Genomic DNA, 21,757 nt, shown 5'->3' with positions numbered 1-21,757 from the left:
GCTATTAGATTTTTGTCCTCAGGTATATCTCAGATCATGCCAGCAACTTGGCCTGAGGTTTTTTGAGGGCTTTGCTGATACAGCCCATCCCTGGAATCACTGGAGAGAGTTCTATGATCAATCTTCTTCAGGAAAAGTCCAGATTATTATAAATCTCTGAGACATAGAATATATGAAACCAAAAATGTGCAGCTTCCCACCACTCCCCTCACTGGTCCCCAGCATTTTTCTTGGCATTTTTCATCTCATAAGATTTTCTCCACCCATGCATAAATTTCTCTTATACCAACTTCCATACAGGGCTATGGAACTCACCTCATGAATCACCTGAAAGAATACCATATAAAACATAGCATCCTGAACTTTCTTACGTATGCTGATGAATATGCAATTGGATACTTCAAGAAACAAGTAAGTTCTCTCCCACCTGCCCTGCCATCTCTAGTGGAACCCCTAGCACCTCATTCATTTCATCAACATGCTAACAGGCATCATTCATTTTGGAGTCATCTTGTTCTTATAGAGTTGGTGAAGTGGGGCAGCAGTTCACTTTCACGGACCTGAAGCTGTGAATTCAGTCGTTTTCAGACTGGAGTGTACGTTGTGTTACATGGTGTCACATACTAGTGATGTTCAAGATTGCTGCCTGGTCAGGTTAGATATTGAAAATAACCAGATAGAAGGAGCAAAGCAATCAAGTTTCTAGTCCCGTGAACTCAAGAGTGTCCTATGGATGGGACAGATGCTTGGGGTCTGATGAAGGACTTGGTGTGGAAATAGCAGAGTGGATTGTTCCTGGAGTTTGGGAAGTGCTTAGGAAGCCCTCCTGGGGCTGTAACACCTGCAATCTGAATTTCTGTTTCACCAGAAGTTCTCAACCCAGTCTGTTGTCCCTCTCTACCACCTCACTTCGTGTGTGTGTGGGGCGGGGCGGGGAGATGGGGTCAGAGTGGAGGTGGGGGGTTGTTTTTTAGAATTGAAGCCTTTGTCCAAAATGAGATTACCCCTAACATTTTTAGTCAACTCTGGGGAATGCATCTCTATCAGAAAAGGAGGGGACATTATATGCTATATTCTATAAAGGCTTATTTTGATCTCCTTTTTGGAGAATGGGTGCAGTAGGGACATGCAAAAAGGGGGATAGGAAATCATTTTTATTAAATTCTAATAGAAAACAAAAAACAGGAAGCCAGTGGCAGTTGTTCCAATGTTTATTTTCTTTGATGAGCTGAAATGGCTGCCTCAGTTTCCTTGACTATAAAAGGAAGAGGTAAAAGGGTAGGAGTCGATGGATGGCCTTGGAGAGCCCATAGGTCTTTGATCAATGATCCTACAACCTCAGAAGAATACAAGAGATGTATCCACATGGGGATTTGGCTACGTAATTGTGCACATACAGTGGTAGGCTCTTGTTCTAACCATCTGGCTATTTACACTTGGATGTACTCTGGGCAGATCACAACTACATTCAGTAAGAATTTGCTGTTAGATATTTGACCAGTAAGATGGTTGTTGTTTCTCTTTTTCACCTTAGACATCGTACAAAACAGATTCTCAGGCCTGTTTTCTGATGAGTCTTTTCTTTCAATAACTTCAACATGAGTTCTAGGTTTTTCTTTTCCCGTCTGTCGTTTCCTTACTTTCCTGTCCTGGCCCCTTCCTTTCTCTATGAGTTATTGTGTCATTTTTTGTTACTCCTTAATAATATTAATGTTACTCCTTAATAATACACTATTAATCACATTATCCCTCATTTTTTACGGTAAAAGTGGTATTTGCCAGACAATTTTAAATATTAGACTTTTTTGTGGGAGAGGAGGTGATAATTGCTGTCAGTATTTATGACTTATATTCCTGATATATTTAGTAGGTGTCCTTTTTTTTTCCTGAAGTCATACTTACTCTGGTTTCTGACTTTGAAAAAAAAAATCTTCATGGAGCTATAGAATATGAAATTAAATAATTTATGTCTCTAGCTATATCTAGGGTTAAATTGCATTCTAGGGTTAAAAAATAGTGTGTGTATGTGTGTTTAACTCTTTGTTTTTAGGAGTAACATAATAAACCTGAAAGTATATGCTTCTTCAGGCATTATGTTGGGAGCATGAGAAAGGCATGTTTGAATCTCTTTTGTTTCTAGGGTTTCTCCAAAGATATCAAAGTACCCAAAACCAAATATGTTGGCTACATCAAGGACTATGAAGGAGCCACCTTGATGGGCTGTGAATTAAACCCAAGGATCCCATACACAGAATTTTCTGTCATCATCAAAAAACAGAAAGAGGTAAGAACCTTTAAATAATATGGATTAGTAAGACGAGTGAAGACAGAAAGCCCCATAGAGCAATCTTCAGACTTACAAGGGAAAACAAAATAATGAGGGACTGGTGAAATCCAGAAGGGAATTGCCAGAGAGGCTGGGGAAGCGTGATTGAGATGTAGAGAAGGGAATTTCTCGTAACGGACATAGTATGAACAAAGGCTTGGAGATCCTGGAGAGTTTGTGTTGGGTAATGGTGGGAGATAATAACTATGTTGGGAGAGAACGTTGGGGCCAAATTGCGGAAGGGCTTGAATGCCAAGCTAGGAAGTTTGGATTGAATTCCTTAGACAGAGGGGAGCAGGCAACACATTTTAAGCCACAGAGTATTAAGATTGCCCTAGTAGCAGGGCAGCTAGGTGGCGCAGTGAGTGGAGCACCGGCCCTGAAGTCAGGAGGACCTGAGTTCAAATGCGGCCTCAGACACCTGACGCATTTACTAGCTGTGTGACCTTGGGCCAAAAAAAAAAAAGATTGCCCTAGTAGGGGGGATATAGGATGGAGAGTAAATTTTCACATTTCTCTATTAGCATTAGTAGCTCAAATAAATCTGTCCAAAAACCAGTCCTGTTTCTTGGTTTCTATTGTTTAAAAACAAACAAAAAAAGGCCCATCCTATCCTGGTACTTAGTTTATTCCCACAGATAAGAAATGAAGGGGGAAAGCACCTTCTAAAACTTTTGCTCCCATGTGGCCAAAGACACAAGCCTGAAAAAAACAATTCTGAGGTGGAGTAGGGGCATCTTAGTTAATAAAAACCAGCAGACTGTGATTTACATAAAAGAAGAGGCCCCTCGTGTTTGGTTGCTATCTTGACTTGTGGCAAACAGGACTGTCTTCAACAGTCTGTTTTCTTTTTGGAGGAAAGGTCTAAGTAAAGCATTATCACTATGGAGCAGGCCCCTTGCAGGATCAGTCCTGGATGGAAGCTGGATCCATTGGATGGGCCCAGTCACAGGCCTGAGTCTGCAACAGAGAAATGGAAGTTTTCCCCTTGTTACTTGGTTTTCTTATGTAAGGGTGATGACTTGAGACAATTTTTAAAAGTAATAATCTTAGATGAATGTGTGTTTGAGTCCTTAAAGCCAAAAGAATATAAAATGTAGGTCCCTAGCTAAATGACATTCACCTTTGAAGATCTGTCTCCCCATAACCAAGATTCTATGTCTAGTTCACAAGTCTCTCCCTTATACTCAGGATCAATCTTTTAAGAATGATTATTGACATTCACACTAAGCTTTGCCAAGGAATTGATGTAACCCCATTTAAGCCTTAAATCCACCATGGGAGGTGGATACTGTTGGCATTACCACCCCCATTTTACAGGTGAGGAACCTGAAGCCCAGGATTTGCCCAAGGTCGCATGGCCAGCAGGATTTGAACCCCCATCTGGCTGACTCCCAAGACAAGGCTCTATCCACTATACAGTACTTTTTCATAGGACTGATGATAATACCCCTACTTCACATGGTTGTTGTGAGGCTCAAATGGGGTTAAGTGCTTTGCAGACCTTAAGGTGCTAGATAAAAGGTCAAGTGTTATTATTTTTAAAATCCTAGATTTAACCAAACAACGAGTATTTATTAAGCACTTACTCTGTTAGGCACAGAGGATACAATTACAAAGAATGACAGTCCCTGCTCACAGTGGTCTTTCACTCTGATGGAGAAAACAAGTACATATAAAAAGATATTTATGTATGTATAAAAATAAATATAAAGTTAGTGAAGACATTGATAAACCTTAATAAATACTTCCTAAACACGAAGTTAATAAGTAAAAATGCAAGGTGTAGTCTGGGAGAGAAGGCTGGGGGATCGTGAAAGGGTGTGTGCCAAGATGGTGCCTTAGCTGCATCTCAGAGAAATAAAGGGACTCTGGGAGGCAGCAGTGAGGAGGGTGTGCCAGGGCACAGATAGGAGATATAAGGAATGCAGGACAGAAACAAGGCTGGTGTGGGTGACTCACAGGGCGGGTATAGGAGGCTTAGGAGGGAATATGAGGGAGAGAAGTGCCAGCTTGATTCGTTGTATTTTGTTGTGATGAGGTATTTCCTTGAGAAGGAATATTTCTGTGCTAGGCATCATAATTTTATGAAATTTTTTCATTTTAAATATTGAAAATACCTCTTCATCTGATATTATTGCTTTAAAGATATATTTCCTGCCTCCTAAATTATTCCTTGTTATAAGTAAAAATCAGATCACTGGAGAGAAACTTGGTTTTTCTTCTTTGTGGTTTTCAAGGATTGCCTGGGGGTTATATCCCCTACTCTCAATTAAATCATGGTTTGACTCCAAGATGAAAATGAGCTGGGGGCTTGAAGGGTATCTCACAGGCTAAACAGTTTCAGTATAAGCTGCTTTCTTTAGGAAGAGCTAAAAGATACTAAAACAAATCACCTCAGCACATTAGGATCCTTGGCGTGCCCCTCTCTCCCCCAAAGTCTCCCCACCTCTTACTGGTTAGGATTACGGAGATCATTTAGGGGAGTTCTCTGTCTTCAAACTGTTCAGACGGGGGCTTTGGCTGAGATTTAAGCAAAACTTGAGGCCTACCTGTTACAGGGTTTATCAACTTCTGAAGACCGTTCATCTGCTTCATCGGTCCAAATGGCACAATTCATATTGAGGGGGATGTGAAGGGGTTCTGGCTAGGTGAGACTAACTCTGGTGTTCCAAGGGTAATTGATTGTTGGTTTCATCCAGCCTCCTCGGAGAAACCCAGCCACAGTAGATGACTTATGCTAAATATGTTAAACATGACAGCAAGCCCGGGGCTGCACATCCTCTCAATATTAGCTTTTCTGCTCGGTGGAGATAAGTCATTTGGAGACAATGGTGTGTGTGGAGCAGAATGGGCTTAGGCTTAATAATGGAATATTTTCATTTATTGCCTACTGAAAGGTGTATCCGTTTTTTTTTTCCTCCCCCTTCAAAATGTGCACTCTCTCTTTTTATGTGTGGGGAGTAGTTGGGAAACAGAATATTGAATGTTACTGACTTCAGCTCTCCTGTGAACTTTCTCCTTCTAAATTATGGTTTTCTTCCTCTGGTTGCAGATAATTAAGAAGCTTATAGAAAGGAAGCAAGCCCAGATTCGAAAAGTCTATCCTGGACTTTCGTGTTTTAAAGATGGAGTACGCCAGATTCCAATAGAAAGCATCCCTGGCATTAGTATGTATAGTGTTTTCTTCCAAAGCAAGTTGTTTGGTTATGGCAGTAACCCCCTGCAACAGTTAAACTGAGTGAATGAGACAGTCACATTCTTGTTCAAATAAAGTCCTTGGTGGGCTCCAATACCAGGATCTCGTCCTTGAATCTGAGGCTAGCAAAGAGCCAACCTCTCCTGGGTTTGGAGGAGTTCCATTAAGGTTCCTCCTCTGCCTTAGATTATTTTTAGTCTCTTAAGAAAAACAAAAAACAGTTCACCTCCTCGCACACCCCGCTCCTTTGAGTAAACAGGGTATCACGTGGGATTTCTCTTTGCTGCGTTCCAGAAGTGGCAGCTCATCCAAGGCAGTGATTGAGGTCTGCTTAAGAGCTGTGTGTCTGGGTAAAGGAGGGTTTTACTCACTTAGGCAAATTAAGTTACTTTCAAGATCACTGTTCTCACATAGAATTTGTATAAGGGTTTGTAGCCACCAGTGTGTTCTTGGGAAGGAGACATCTTAATGTGAGTTTTCCTAGTATTTATTTCAAATATTAACCCGACCAAGGGGGAGCGGGAGTGGAGGAGGAAAAAAATCCAAACAAGCCCTTTGTTGGACAGAGGCAAAAGAGACCTACTTTATACTCGAGTGTCTGAGCCTTAGCAGATAATATTATAATGTGGGGGGTTCTTGATTTGGGTCCTTTAAGAAAATATTTTGATAACGATTTCAGTATAATTGGTTTCCTTAGTCATCCTGTGTTTCTTTTATTATACGTATTTACAAACATTCTGAGGAGTCCACAGATTTCACAAAATTGCCAAAGGCGGTAGGGTCCATGACAAGGATAAAAATTAATAATGACGGTTCAGCTCTGGTGGCGTTTGAAATGGCATCACCCTTCCATCCAGCACTCTAGGTTTGGACAGTACATGATTGTCTGGTTTTGGCAAAGCAGAGGAGAATCTTGCTTGATATTCAACAACTTAGTCTCCTCATGCTCAGTGGTTTGGAAGGTGCCATCACTGGCTAGTGGCAGCTTCCTGCCATGTACACTGGCTTCTAGTTTTACTCAAGCAAGAGGAAATGGAAATAAAAGTACAACATTTACCTTACAAAGGTTGAAGGCAATGATGGAAAGGGAATATGGACTGAAGCCTTATGACTTTGGTTCACCATCTTAGTAAGTGTTAGGAAGTCACTGTCTTTTTTTTTTAATAAATGTGTATTGATTTTACATTACCTAAATCCCTTCCTCTATCCCCCAGAGAGTGTATTTCAGTCTCTCATTGGGAATAGACTTAAAGTGCCCTCTTTGTAGCAATATTGTGATTTATTTATCTTTATTATTATGATTAACTCTGCACTAAGACAGTTTCTAAGAAGATGCTAACTTTGTTACCCTTTGGATCAAAAAAGCAATTCTCATGATGTGTTTAATTCTATTAATGTATAGGAGAGACAGGCTGGAAACCAGGTGGAAAAGAAAGAGGGTAAGTCTAATTTGATCAGAAAGTGATGTCCATGAAGATGATTTCCCCCCTCTTCCTACCCCTCCCCCATCTCAACATCTGTCCCTACTTTCTCTTTTCAACTTAGAGAAAAGAGCAAAAAGACCATATTCTCCAATCCAACGTTTCCCTGGGGTGTAGTTTTCATGAAATAAACTGCACCCTTTTTATAGGATCCCACACTGTAGAAGATGAAGTGGATTGTGGGTTAATACTTATCCTTGCTTTTCTGTTGTTTGTTGCTCTTTTCTTTCAAGCAAAGAGCCCAAAGATCCTGATCAGCTTTACAGCACATTAAAAAACATCTTGCAGCAGGTGAAGGTGAGTTGTCGCTTTCCCTTGACTTGATGGAAAGATTTTGAAATGATTTTCTCGTGTGGAATTTCCATATTAGATACATTACTTTTTTCTTTACCAAAGAGCCATCAAAGCGCTTGGCCCTTCATGGAACCCGTGAAGAGAACAGAAGCTCCCGGATATTATGAAGTTATAAGGTTCCCTATGGGTAATGCCATTAACATTTTCTAAGTTTAGAGTTAAAGCTCTCTGTCTAATTGGAGATGTTGAGGATGAATGGACATCGAGGTGTATTGTGTGAGATTCTCAGTGGGGAGGAGTGCCTCTTTGTTGTGTGTGTGTGTGTGTGTGTGTGTGTGTGTGTGTGTGTATGTATGTCTTTCCTTGTAGTGGGATGACATGTAAACCTTGGGGATGACAGTGACATGGAACATTGACGTGACAGTATTGTCAAGGAAGAAGAGGAAAAAGGGAGAAGGACATCTGTGGCCTTTCTTCAGTGTTTCTCTGTTCCGTTGAAGCATTCTACAGCTGTCTTCCAGAGCCCACAGAATCATAGCCATGGAGAAAGGCCTGCCTTGTTAGCTACCTGCCTGCACTGTGCTCACATAAACTCTTCGGGTATAACCTTCTTCCAGTGCCTTTATTTTATTTATTATAAGCTGTTATTGCTTGTCCTGCTGATGTCTTTTGAGCCTCCCTGGACTACAGTTTCCTTCTTTGTAAAAGGAAGAGGTCGGATTAAGTAGCCCCTCTCACCCGCTCCATTCTGTCATCACAAGAAAGGGTTTCCTCTGAGGGTCCTTCTAGCTTAAGCTGTCTGAGCTTCCCAGGTCCCTTGTAATCAGGAGGATCTGGGAATTCTGTGGCTGAGCCCTTATCCTGAAGCGTCTTAGAGTCCAACGGGGGAGTGAGTCATGTAGACAAACAGATATTTTAAAAAGTTAGGAAGTAATTAGGATCATAGGAATGACTAAAGGAAGGCTCAGGTGTCACTTCTGCCTGGGAGGATTAGGGAATTTGATACGGTGGAAATAATACGAGTCAGGCCCTGAAGGAAGAGAAGGATCATAATTAGTAGAGAGAGATAACTAAGTGTGCTATGGATACCATTGGGCCTGGAGTCAGGAAGACCTGAGTTCAGTTCCAACCTCAGACACTTATTAGCTGTGTGGCCCTGAGCAAGTCACTTAACCTCTTTTGCTTCGGTTTCCTTGTCTGTAAAATGGGGATAATAGTACCTGCCTCTTAGGGTTGTGAGGATCATATAAAGTGGTAATTGTGAAGCACTTAGCACCGTGCCTGGCATATAGTGACCACTGTGTCAATGTTAGCTATCGTTGTTATAATTACAAATGGGGATGGGGAGATGATGACCTTTTTATCAGATGTGTTGAGTCAGGTGGACATCCAGGTGGAGGTATCTAACAGTTGGGTAGAAATGCCGGTCTGGTGGTCATGAGAGAGGTCAGGGCTAAAGATACCAATTTGTGACTCCTGAATAAAGGTGATGATATAACTCTGGGAATGGATGTGTCCTCACCTCAACCTCCTGGAGCCCCTGGTTTTGTTCAAGACTCCCAAACTCAGCTTGGTCACCACTTTATGCAGGAGCTACTTTCAGGTTTCCTATCGCCTTCCTCTCCAGACTTACCCTGTATCTGCTTTGTGTGTGTGCACATACGTGTGTGTACACACATCCACATGCATCGACACAAATATACACACTGTGTTTTGTATTCAAGCTTATTATCAAGCTACTGAAGCTTAAAACTGCACTGAGACTTTTGGAATACCCTATATATTGGCTCCCCTGTTGGAGTGTAAGCTTATTGAGGGCAGGGCTTGGTTCACTTTTGTCTTTGTCTCCCTAGCACTTAGCACTTCATAAATGACCAGCAGTGGTTCTCGGCCTTTTTGGTTTCAGGACCTTTTACTCTCTTAAATAGGACAGAGGATCCCAAAGAGATTTTGGTTATGTAGATCATTTCTTTGATATTTATTATATTAGAAATGAAAACATTTAGTATCTTTAGAACCTTGCAGGCTTTCTGAGACTGCTTTGAGACCAGCTGCGCTCGAGACAAGATGAGAGATGAGGAGGAAATTGAAATCAATGAGAACGGAGTGAGAACAACACTCCAGTTCCTGGGGGGCTGTCTAGAGAGCAGTCGTGTCTCAGAGTCAGTGGGAGAGGAGGTGCTCGGCAAATCCTGTGCTGCCCGAAAAGTTAACAAAGGATCCACAGGGACCAGAGATTATTAGATCTCTAGAAATGAGGAGAATCCTTGGTGAGCCTGGAGTGAGTAGCTTCAGAGGGTGCTAGGGATGGAAGCCGGATTTCAGGGGTCTGAAGAGTGGTAGATGGTGAAGCAGTAGAGGAAGCAGGCACCAAAATGGAAGTGAAAGTTGTGGAGTCAGGGGAAGAAGAGTGTGTGTGTGTGTGTGTGTGTGTTTTGAGGTTGGGGAGACCTGAGAGTATTGTAGAAAAACTGGAAGAGGGAAATATTGAAGTGAAAGAATGATGGATGATACATGGCTCAAGAATTAAGGGTTGGAAAGGAAGATTCCGTTATTCCCTCAAGGAAAGAAGCCTTTAAGAAAGAAAACACACAGAAAATTTTAAGGTGGGGAGGAGGATAGCTAATAGGTTAAGTCAAATGACTTAATTTTTCAGTAAATAGGAAAAAAGGGTCGTTTATTGAAGGAGTGTGGAAGTGCTGAGGTGCATCTGAGGGCTTCAGTAGAAAAGAGTTTGGAGCCTCAGTATGGTGGAAGGGATGCTCAGTTGGACCTTGTGTTCTAAGCCCATCATCTCTCCTTATTAGGACAGTATAACCTTGAAGGCAAGCCTCAGCTTCCTCATCTTTAAAGTGAGTTTGGGGGTCCTAGACCAGAAGTGTCAATTTTGAGGCCTACAAGTGGTTACTCAAATTGGATTAAAATGTAATTGGGAAATTACAAGATAAATTTATTTGTTACTTTAGTTTATTTAACAAAATAAAAATAAAATACAACATAATGTTACTTTTTGGTTTTTCTAAGTCAACAAAAAGCCCACAGGGACCTGGGTATGTTGAGTTTGATATCACTGGCCAAGACAATCCCAGTGGACCCTTCAAGTTCCATAATCCTGTGAATAGTCCAGTGAACCAGTCAGTCATGCGGGGCTCATAGGGACAGGAAGGCAATGTGGTAGGGAGGGAGTCAGTAAGCAATGAATCCAAACATTTTTGTGGAGCACCAAAGGCCCAGTTGGATTTTGTCCATATTGGTCTCTTTCTGCCAACTCCCCTTTGCATAGTAAATCACCAGTGGGAAGGGGGAGGGAACAAGTATCTGTTAAGCACCCCAGGCTCACCAACAACCCTCCTCATTTCCAGCTAACAATCTCTTGTTCCTATTGACACCTTGGTCAGTATGGTGAAACTTAGGCACTCTTTCTCACACAAGTGGTTTGTACTACCTTCATAAAAGAAGGAAATGATAAATTTCACTTAACAGTTAGTGAAAATAAAGGTCTGATTTTTTTTTTTTTTTGGTCCAGGTTTGTGGACCCACTGAAAATCTGATCACACCTCTGGGATGAATGATCTCTGGAATACTTTCCAGCTCTGTGTCTGTGAACTTAGGAGTCTGAGACCTTAATTCACAGACTGGTTGCCATTCTGAGTCGGGAGAAAGTTTCCACACTAGGATTTCCTAAGGTGGATGGAACCACAAGTTGAGAAATCTGTCCTTATCTCAAGGGAGGTGACAGCTACCATTCTCATTTTCTCCTTTTTTATTTCTTGTAGATTTTTGGATGTCTGATGCAAACAGTTGACAGTGACATTGCATTTTATATGTGCAGTATGAACTCATTTCCTCCTCACAGTAATCCTGTGAGGGTGCTACACATAGGTATTGTTATCCCTGTTAAACAGGTGTGTAAACTAAGGCTCAGCAGACTTTGATTTGCCTCTATGGTCATACAAGCTGGTAAGTGGCAGAGAGAAATGACAGAGCCAGGGCTCTCCTGACCCTAAGGTCAGTTCTCTTTCCCTGTAGTATGTTCAGTCCCTTCACCATTTTAGGGATACATATGAAGATTTTTTAAAATTGAAAACCTGCCTCACTGTGTCTATTTTTCCATGGTTTTCTTCTACTTTCAGCTTAAAGCCCACTTTTTCCAGGATACCTTTCTGGGTCCTTTCTCTTTAGGTGATCTCCCATCATGTATATATCTTGTATGGCTAGTTAGATTCATGTTGTCTCCTCCATTAGTAGGTGAGCTCCTTGATTCCAGGGATTGTTTTGGGTTTTATTGTTGCTTTCTTTGTCTCTCCAGTCCTTATCACAGTGCCTGGCATGTAGTAAACATCTAATAATTAATTGTCAAAATTTGAAAGCATATGGTCTTGGTATTGGCAGGTGAATGTGTTTAGCAAGCTCCCCACGCACCCATATGAAATAATTACATTTATGATCTTGAAAGCTGTTTCCAGGTTTATATTCACAACAAGTTAAAGGCAGCATGCACGACCTCATGTGGAATTTGTAGATCTTTTGAGGGAAAATTATGGAAGTGGCCCTGCATTCTTGCTCTTTCTATAAGATGTGGTTTCCATTTGTAACTTAAGACAGTTTCAAAGGAAAGTTTGTTCTTTTTCTAATAGTCACACAAAGCTTTGTATGGATGGATGCATATTTGATGAGCACTGATTGGATTCAGATGTCTTCATTTTTCCTAATTTCAAAATAAGTCTTAAAGCTACATGGGACACTATATATTTCTTCATTGATAAATGTGATATTAAAGGAATTTTAGGGTTCAGTAACACATAGATCACCAGCATATATGCAACTGCATGATTTAGCCAGATCTGTGCAGCATCAAAAGAATCCAGTGAAAAGCACAGAATAAGTCACACTGGCAGTTTTTGACTAAAGTGATGAGTTGATTCTACTCAAATGGTCTCTTTGCTAAGTCCTTGTGGAGGCGTGGTCTTTGCAGGATTGGGCAGTTCATCATTCTAAGCATTTCTCTTTCTTCATGTGTAAAACCTTCACTTGGGAGTAGTTGATTATCAGAGGGTATTTCCTGTTGTAACATTCTGTGAGTCAGATTCCTCTCATCTGCATCTTCATCCTTCACAACACTAGACCTCGGAGTGAGAATCTTCTGATTGAAGCTACGTAGGGTGTGTGGCTGAAATGAATGCATTTTAAAAGGACAGAGTTCTGCACCTGTTGTCTGGAAAAGTCCCATCTTTGACACTGTAGTGGTATGACCCTGGTCAGGTCATTGATCTTGGCAGTATCCCAGGCCAACTCCCTAGGACTTTTACATATCTACTAAGTCATAGATGGGTTGCCATCTGAATCAGTGGAGGGGGTGCCCATGCTCAGAGTCCCCAGATGGGTAAAAAAAAAAAAGCCATAGATTCTTTGAGTACTCCTGTGCTGGAACCCATAACCTAGTTAATGAAATAGAATCTCTTTGTTGATCCTGTTTATCAGCTAATACCAAAAGGAATCAAAGACTGTCGATATTTTCTTTCTTATACAGATCTGAAAACCATGAGTGAACGGCTCAAGAATAGGTACTACGTATCTAAGAAATTATTCATGGCAGACTTACAGCGGGTGTTTACCAACTGCAAAGAGTACAACCCCCCTGAGAGTGAATACTACAAATGTGCCAATATCTTGGAGAAGTTCTTCTTCACCAAAATTAAGGAAGCTGGATTAATTGACAAGTGAAAACTTTTTTTTTCCTTCTCCCTTGTAGCAATTAATCTGTCACCAGGCCTGATGAATGGAGTTCAGTTTTAAAGAACCGGGACAATGTATTGAAGATACTTACACATGTTTTAACTAGCACTTTTCAAAAAAAAACAAAACAAAACAACAAAAACAAACTCCTCTTATAGCTTTTCAGATGTGTATTTAAATGGAAGTTACAGAACATTTTTATTTTATGATATAGATTTTACTCTTTACTATTAATGTACATTTTCTACGGTGTGTAATTTAGCAGTATGTTCAGTGATAGGTAATCAGGGATTTCCTCCAGGCCTACATGGGAGGAGATTGCACATAGTACCAAGTTTTGGGGGCTTTGGAAAAATTTCCAGACCGTGAATGTCTTTAGTTTGTTTTCTAATGGAGTGACAGAGTTTATTTTTATTTTGTTCAGGAGAACATTAAGGAAGGGAAGAGTAATTAAAAAAAAAAACCCTTTTTTTAAAAAAAGGTGAAATAGATTACGTTTGAGGTCTCATTTGTAGACCTTTTCTAAATATATATATTTTTAAAAACACTCATCTAGGTGAGGTGCTGTGAGCAGTTCTGGAGTATGCAAATTTGAAGGGAGGTGGCTGAGTCTCTTTGGACATTCTGTACTGCTAAGACTTTTTCTAAAGATTTGGATTTTTTAAAATAATACTACGTACCTATAATAACTTGGGACTTTATGACCACTATTTTCATATTTCTTTTCTCTAGATAGATGTGTCATATCCTAGTCTCATTTTGCTTATGCAGGACATAAGTTCCCAAAGTGGTCCCAAGAACTACTTGTGTCATCAAGAGTAGGGGCTCACATTCACTCACATGCTTTATTGAGGCCTATTTCTTCTTTTTTGTTTAAATAGTCATATTCTTGTCCTACGAAATTCATGAAGGATTTAAAAAATAATTATCCCCATGGTATGTTCAGGGACATCAGTTTATTGCAAGATCCCACCAAACAAGTCCTCCAGGTTCTGTATTTGTCTATGAAAAATCTATTTTCTACCAAGCTTTACAGTCAGTATTTTAACTACTATGGTGGTATCACACCCAGAAGCCTGTCCCATTCCAACTCCATTCTACAATCTCGTTACTTTGTCGTTACATTTCAGCTCAACATTGGGATATGTTTACGGATTACACTACGGGGAACAGTGGTACATTTACCAGTCCAGCTCTGGGAAAACCATCTCCTACGAAATATCAAGGAAGACCAAACAATGTTCTTGACACTACTTTTTTTTTGTGATGCAAATATATAAACTTGATTTTGTAAAAAACTGAATCTTAGCCTTTGTTTGTATTGGGTAGAAAAACCTCATGATTATGGCGATAACAGTGGTTGTCACTGGCTGTGAAGTTGCCAGAAGTTGAGTATGTGACAGAAAATGAGGGCATGGATAGGTTGCAGAATTTCATTGGGCCAACTGATATCACATTGGAACTATGATAATTAGTCATGGGAAAAGAGCTACTTGGAATACTTGCTCACACTAAAAAATGCCTCAACTTTTTTTTTTTTAAATAAACCAACCTGATTTATAATGGAGTACAGAGATGCAATTGTATGAAGATTCCCTGGTACTGGTTTTAAACATTTTGTAAACTGGGCATTCTGTAACATCTGTTGAGCTTGGTAACCTGTGAAAGTTGGTTATTTTCTGGGTAGATTTTCTTATATAGTATTGTCTTTAAAGAAAAAAATCAGATCGTCTCTTCTATATTGAAAGCATAATTTATGTTTTCTAATTTAAAAATTAATATTTTCATATAGATATTGTGCAATAAAAGCTGAAGTAGGATGTGTGGTTTTTGCAAATGCTTTAACAGCTGATAAAATTTTACATTTGTAAAAATTAATATATTGTACTGGTACAAAATAGTTTTAAATTATATTTTAAAAAGTTCCAAATCCTCTGGTATGTTGTGTTTTTATTCTAGGGGATTTCCTTTAATGCTACAAATGGGAAAGGATGAATTATCCATCACAGGCTTTTAGTCTCTACTACTGAGTATCTTTTTTCGTGATTTCCCCATTAGCTTGTAAGGTCCTTGAGGGCAGTGACTGCTTACAGCTTTCTTTCTATCCCTGGCTCTTAACACACACATGGGAAGTACTAAGTGAACTGTTGACTGTTTGAACCTAACATGGAATGAGTGCTTAGCCCATCAAAGACATTATCTGTATAGCACTGCAGTGAGTTAAGTTAGAGAAACTGGTGGAATTCCATTGCTTCTTCAGCTGCTAGTTCACTGTCATAATCAAAAATATTTATTAAGTGCCTACTGGGTGCCAACAGAGATAGAAAGGTGATGGAGTCTTGCAAAGGGCAGTCCTTTTAAATATGACCTGTAAGGGTTGGGTCAAGAGTGCATATGCCAACACACTGAGTGATGCACAATTAAAAGCAAGCAAGGGAGATGGAGATCACCAGCCACCCAAAAGGTGTGCTCATCGCTAACAGGAATGGAGACAGATGGGCAAGACAACAGCCACCAAGGGGAGTGAGACAGAGAAAGACAAAGAGTGGTTGAGGGAAGCCAAGGCAGAAAATGGACACCAAAGGCATGCAACACAAATTTATAGAATGAACAACTGCCGTGAGGAAACCAGAATATGCATTGATATATGTAAACTATATAGACGAAATACACTTACGGAAGCAAGGGAGAGGAGCAGTAATAACCGAGAAAATCGGGAAAAGCTTCACGTGGGAAGTAGCACCTGGTTGACCCCTTTGAGGGATTCTAAGAGACAGAAGCGAAGTAAGGAGAGTGGTGCCTGGAAGACAATGGCTGTGTGACCCTGGGCAGATCTCTTTAAATTCTCTGAGCCATTTTACTCATCTGTAAAATGAGAGGTTTGGATTTGGCCTCTAAGGCCTTCCCAGTTTTTACACTTAGGTTCCTATGACTAAAGGCATGACATGGAATGTCAGATAGACAACAGCAACTAGGCCAGTTCATCAGCAACTTAGTACTTAGAATTTAGCAATTTGGGACTGACGTGAAATCAGTGTGGAAATATCATTTGGAAGGGCTTTAAGGGCCAGGGAAAGGAGCCTCTAGATTTGTCCTCCAGGTAAAAGGGAGCCACTGAAACTTTTCGTATAGGAAAGTGACCATGATAGGGATAGGCAATAGAGAGAAAACTTGTTGGAGTCATGACAGCCCCCAGAAAAGGCATTTACAAAGGTTTTGGATTTATTTAATGCATAGTGAGCTCAGCTATATACATAAAAGTAAAGGTGGAAGACAGGAGAGGGAAGCCTGGGGTTGGGCTAATAACAAAGATTCATAATAAAGTTCTAATAAGGCTGTGAGTGGGCTGGAAGTTCCTTGGCATGAGACTTCATATTGCTTCAAGGTTTTGGAAGTTTTCAGTGCAATCTCCATGAAAAGAAATAAAATATTTGTGACAGGAGAGAAACATCAAGAGTGGAGAGTTTCATAACTGTATTTAGACTATGGGAATTTTATTTCAACAAAATGGTGTGGGCTTAAAATTGCCCAATAAAAGGAAGATTGAAAAATAGCTGTGTTGCAGGACCTAGGCTCAGAAGAATATTTTTAATTAATAGATTTCAAGTCTGACAGGATTTGAATTTAAAATGTTGTGATATTAAGCTTATTTATGGATCCAAGAAAACAAATTCTAGAGATACTTTGCTTAGAGGAAAAGCTTAGAATAAAATGGAAAGCTGGAAGAAGAAACATGAAAACCACATAAAACATGGAGAACATAAAAATTTTAAGTCCTTCTGAAGTGTTTTTCTGTAATTCAAATCAGTTATGTTCCCATCAACAAGCACTTCCTAGGCACTTACCTTGTTTGTGCCTGGCACTGTACTAAGCAGTGCTCTACAATAAGACATCAAACATGCAGTTGGCCAGCCCCATGTGGCCCACAACACCCGAACCAGATTAAAACATAACACAGAAATATTTAACAAGTAATAACGATTAAGCAGATAATTACGTTTTAAAGCTAAATCAATAGACCACAGGGATCCTCATGCAAAGATTAGTGGCCTCTTTTTTTCTATTTGACTTTGACACCACTACTGTTCAAGATAATCCCAGAGGGAAGACACTAGGAGAAGGGGCGAAGCGGGGGCGGGGGGGGGGGGGGGAGATGGAGGAGAGGTGGGAGAGGACTGGGCAAGTCCTCTTGTGAATGGGATTTGAATTGAGTTTTGAAGAAAGGGAAGCCAAGAGGTAAAGGTGAGGAGGTAGAGCATTTCAGTCTTGGGGGCCAGCCATTGAAAAGGCCTGGAGGAAAGTGGTACAAGTAGGGCAGTGGCATTGAATTGTAATGTGTGGGAGGGGATATGCGTGCTACATCCATAATGAATGACTGCATGCTGTCAAACTCTTCAAAATTCCCGCCTCAGTGAGATCCATGATGACTGAAAACACTGAATTTCATACAGAAAAAAACTAAATGGATGAAAAATACCTGTCACCCAGAAAATGTAGTTCATTTAATCAGGGTATCTCAGACATGAACTGAAAAAGGATGAGTTGGGATAAGAACTGATTACATAAAAGGATATTGGATTGCATTTGAAAAACTGTGAAGCTTTTTTTTTTCCCCCAAGGGAAAAGACAAGGTTTATTAACAGTTAGCAAAATAGGCCTGCCCCAAGAGATCCCACCCCTTGTAATGCCTGTAAGAAAAGAGGGCCAGATCAATCTGAGCTAGATTGGCTCTGACCCACTGTGAAGCTTTTTAATAAGCCCAAGCCAATCCTTGTTATAAAAGCTAATTTTTTAGAACAAATGTTCATCTAGTTATGCTATAAGCATAATAAATAATATTTAACAGCTGGCTTTCTAGGGGAAAAAGGACACTACATGTTATCACTTCGACCAACATAAATCAAACCCTGACTGACAATTTCACGATTAGAGCCAGGAATAGCTGGCTCCACTATACCTTGGCTATATGGTTTTGAATCTTGGAACACCACAATCTTTGAGGAATTGAAGCTTCGGTGAGTGAACCAGAGAGATGTGCAGTGGAGGCTGTAGAAAATTTCCAACAATTTTTGAGCAAGTAGTAATGTAAGGTATGGGGTTAGCGCGCACACACACACACACACACACACACATACGTGTACATGTATATATGATCAGAAAAGGCAAAAGTCATTTAATGAGAACAATGTATAACAGCTAGCCCTAAATGTTGGGAGTGGCATCCGTACACCAGAAGTTGAAGGGGAAGTCCCCTGGTGTGTTGGGAAGATCCGCTGTGGGGTAGGAAGAACATGGACAAGCATATAACAGGATGGAAAAGCATAGATGGGTTGTGAGCTACACCATTGAAGGGTTGGTTGATTGTTGTCCTTCATTCTTGTAGAGGCCCAAAATGACATCACTATGTTGGAGTCAAGGTACAGTGTGCCTGACTGGCTGATTGGACCAATGCAAACTCAGAAGACTACCACAGGTCAGATACAAATAATTCACATGGACATTTGAGTGGAGGTTTCTAAATCTGCACATCTCACATTTCTTTTAAGCTACTGCAATTCTGTTTTGCTCATAGAGCACAGTGCTTTCTTTGATGCGGGCATGCCATGCTGGGTGGTCCTTGGCCAGTGTCTTCCATGTCATGCAAATGATTTCACAGTTCTTCAGAGAGGTCTTGAGAGTGTCCTTGTATTGCTTCTTCTGACCTTTGTGTGAGCACTTGCTTTTTGTGAGTTCTCTGTAAAAGTCATTTACGCATATGTATGTTTGCTATTTGAACAATGTGGCTAGCCCATTAGAGTTGTGCTCTCTGCAGCAGTTTGAATGCTTGGCAGTTTAGTTTAAGAAAGGACCTCAGTGTCTGGTATTTTGCCAGGTTATCTTCAGAATCTTCCTAGGGCAATTCAAATAGAAGTGATTGGGCTTCCTGGCATGGTGTTGGTACACTGTCCAGGTTTCACAGACATACAACAATGAGGTCAGTACAATGGCTCCATAGACCTTCAGTTTGGTAGGCAGTCTGTATCTTCTTTCACACTTTCCCTTGGATCCTTCCAAACACTGAGCTAGCTTTGCACATGCATCAACCTCATCATTCTAGGTGTGCATCTTTGGGAAATATACTGCCAGGGTAAGTGAACTTATCCATAACATTCAAAATTTCTCCATTTGCTGTCACCAATGGTTCCAACATGGGTGTGGTACCAGCTGGTGAACTTGTTTTCCTGGTGTTAGGCCAAAATTAGCACAGAGAACTGATCCATATTCTGTTGCATCTCAGCCTCGGAGGCTTCACTGAGTGCACAATCATCTAAGAATAAAAGGTCATGCACTAACTCTCCCTCCACTTTAGTCTTGGTTTGTAGCCTTTTCAAGTGAAATAATTTACCATCAGTTCAGTAGCTGACACTAATGCTTGTTGGTGTCCAGCATTGCTGTGTAGCTCTCATTTTTCATTTACCAGCTTCTGAATTTCCCAATCATTTTTGTCAAACCAATCTTGATGTCAGCTATTGTTCTGGCCCAGGTGAGTAAATGCAGTGCTGTTCACCAGATCTTCGAAAGCTGCCCACTCCTTTTCTGCTCCACTATTGCCAACCATGTGTTGGCTCAGTTCTCCCTCAAAGTTAGAAACTGACTGTTCATATTCAGAGAAATGTTTTAATCTGGTGGTTGTCTTCGTTCAGAGAGGGTAAGTCTCTGGTCAGTCCAGCACTCTGTGCCACACATTACCTTTGTCACTCTCACATCCTGTTTCTTCTCCTTACATAGTCTATTAAATGCCAATGTTTGCTATGAGGGTGCATCCTTGAGGTTTTACTGCATTTAGGTAAATGGAAGACAGTGTTAGTGATGAGGTCACAGGACACACAAGCCTTCAGTTGTGACTACTGCTGTTGGTATTTCCAGCACCATTCCTCCTAAGTACTCCTTGCCCTGTCTGGTTGTTTCTGCCTACTCTTGCATCGAAGTCACCCAGAATTACAAACTTGTACTTCTTTGGCATACTGACGATCAGGGTCTCTTCATAAAATTTTGCTCTGACCTCATCAGGGTTTGTCATGGTGGGAGGGTATGCCCTGATGATGATAGCATGATGCCTTCCTGAAAGTTGCAATTGCGTCATCATGAGCCTGTCATTCACTCCTTTTGGTAGGCACACAAGCTTGTAGACTACATTAGTTTTTATTGCAAAAATGATGCCAGCTTCCCAGCACTCCCCTTCACTGCAGCCACTCCAGAAAAACATGTATCCAGCAGCAACTTCGGTAAGCTGACCTCCATTTACCAGCCTTGTTTCACTCAGGGCTGTTTGGATGCAATAGTTGCTGAGTTCTCTTGCAACACTCGTCTGTCTTTCAGGTCTATTGGATTTTGTGTTGTCCATAAGCGTGCGCACATTCCATGTACTGATGGTGAGTGGAAGCATCTTTGCAAAAGTTTTAGTACATTTTAAAATTTCAATCTCAGGACAGGATCCTTGCCTGCCACAGCAGGCAGGCCAGGATTGGGTGAAGCAGACAATTTTTAGGGCACCTTTTCTAGCCCCTTCCTCACACCAGGAGGTAAGCAGTGAGGTCCTTCAAAGAGGCTGTTTAGATACCCAAGGGTTGCCCAATCCCACTGCTGCTTCGGTCCACTGAGATGATCCAATGTCCTGGTCTGCCTGTGTGCAGGGCTGTGAATAGAGCTCCCAGTGTATCCATACCTGCCAGTCACCACAGGACTTTGAGGTAGATAAAAATGATAAAAGGGTGATGTCTTTTGAGCATAAATTGGACTTATGAAATGCATGAAGTCGGGCTCACTCTCTTCCAGAGTTATGAAAGTCCAGTGGTGAGACAAAGTCAGACTTTGGCTCAGTCATGGTTCAGGATGTGGTGGATGACCTTAACATCTTCGATGTCTTACCAAGCAAAGTTCTCCACAGTGCCAGCTTCAGCAGCCTTCATGGCTGTTGGAACAAATTGTTTTCATCCACCCATTCTACCAAGGGGAATCTTCACATGCTTGGGATAGTCACTCTCCTGACTCACTGAAGGATTTGAGACCCCTTGGTTACCTTCAAACCTGGCTTAGCTCATTTGCTGAAACAGTTTATGGTGTGTCTACTGTGCATGCTACAATTTCTTGGAGTGACAGGTGAGACTCGAATCAGGTAGACACCAAGGTGGAAAGCAACCGCTGAGCAGCCCTCACACCAGAGATACTAGTCTTCCTTGATCACACCCCACGCTCCACTGATGGAGGGAACACCTACATCAATGAAATCCCAGTTTTGTGAAGTATATGATCTCTGGGTATTTATTTACAACAAGGCAACTTAGCAATGGTGAACCCACAGACATTTTTAAAGTCAAATTTTTGTTACTTTTAACAAAGCAGCACAAGATAGGCAAAAACAGGCATTGCTCTCTATTTTTATCACATTGGAAGCATTCAACACACAACCGTGTGCCTTCATTTTACAGATTTGTTTTTAAGGATCTGAGATACCAAACAGGAAAATGTGAATGCTCATTCAGTCAACTTTCTATTAACAATATTTTCTTATTTGCATTGAAGCAAATTGACTTAAGGTAAAATCTGGTACCTTTGGTGGGATCTGCTCCTAGTGAGAATGGAGGATGCCGCTTAGGCCAACCCTATACCAAACAACTAAAAACGAAAGGACATTCCTTTGAGTTTGTCCAGGAATGCAGTCATTTGATCTTTCATTGCTTT

General features: G+C 40.9%; 1 protein-coding gene across 1 annotated transcript in view; it reads left to right on the top strand.

Moving 5' to 3' along the window:
• KAT2B (lysine acetyltransferase 2B) overlaps positions 1-14,954 on the top strand; it is a 113,402-nt gene extending 98,448 nt beyond the window's left edge. Inside the window, exons 12-18 of the mRNA XM_036760194.1 lie at positions 301-411; positions 2,141-2,284; positions 5,382-5,496; positions 6,928-6,964; positions 7,240-7,303; positions 7,403-7,487; positions 12,831-14,954. Coding sequence (XP_036616089.1) covers positions 301-411; positions 2,141-2,284; positions 5,382-5,496; positions 6,928-6,964; positions 7,240-7,303; positions 7,403-7,487; positions 12,831-13,024 — 750 coding nt within the window. The 3' untranslated portion in view covers positions 13,025-14,954. The remainder of the gene's footprint in view (positions 1-300; positions 412-2,140; positions 2,285-5,381; positions 5,497-6,927; positions 6,965-7,239; positions 7,304-7,402; positions 7,488-12,830) is intronic.
• Positions 14,955-21,757: the final 6,803 nt, after the last annotated feature.

This window comes from Trichosurus vulpecula, chromosome 5 (genome assembly GCF_011100635.1).
Source record: "Trichosurus vulpecula isolate mTriVul1 chromosome 5, mTriVul1.pri, whole genome shotgun sequence".
Lineage (NCBI taxonomy): Eukaryota > Metazoa > Chordata > Mammalia > Diprotodontia > Phalangeridae > Trichosurus > Trichosurus vulpecula.
This window is presented reverse-complemented; position numbering and strand designations above follow the sequence as displayed.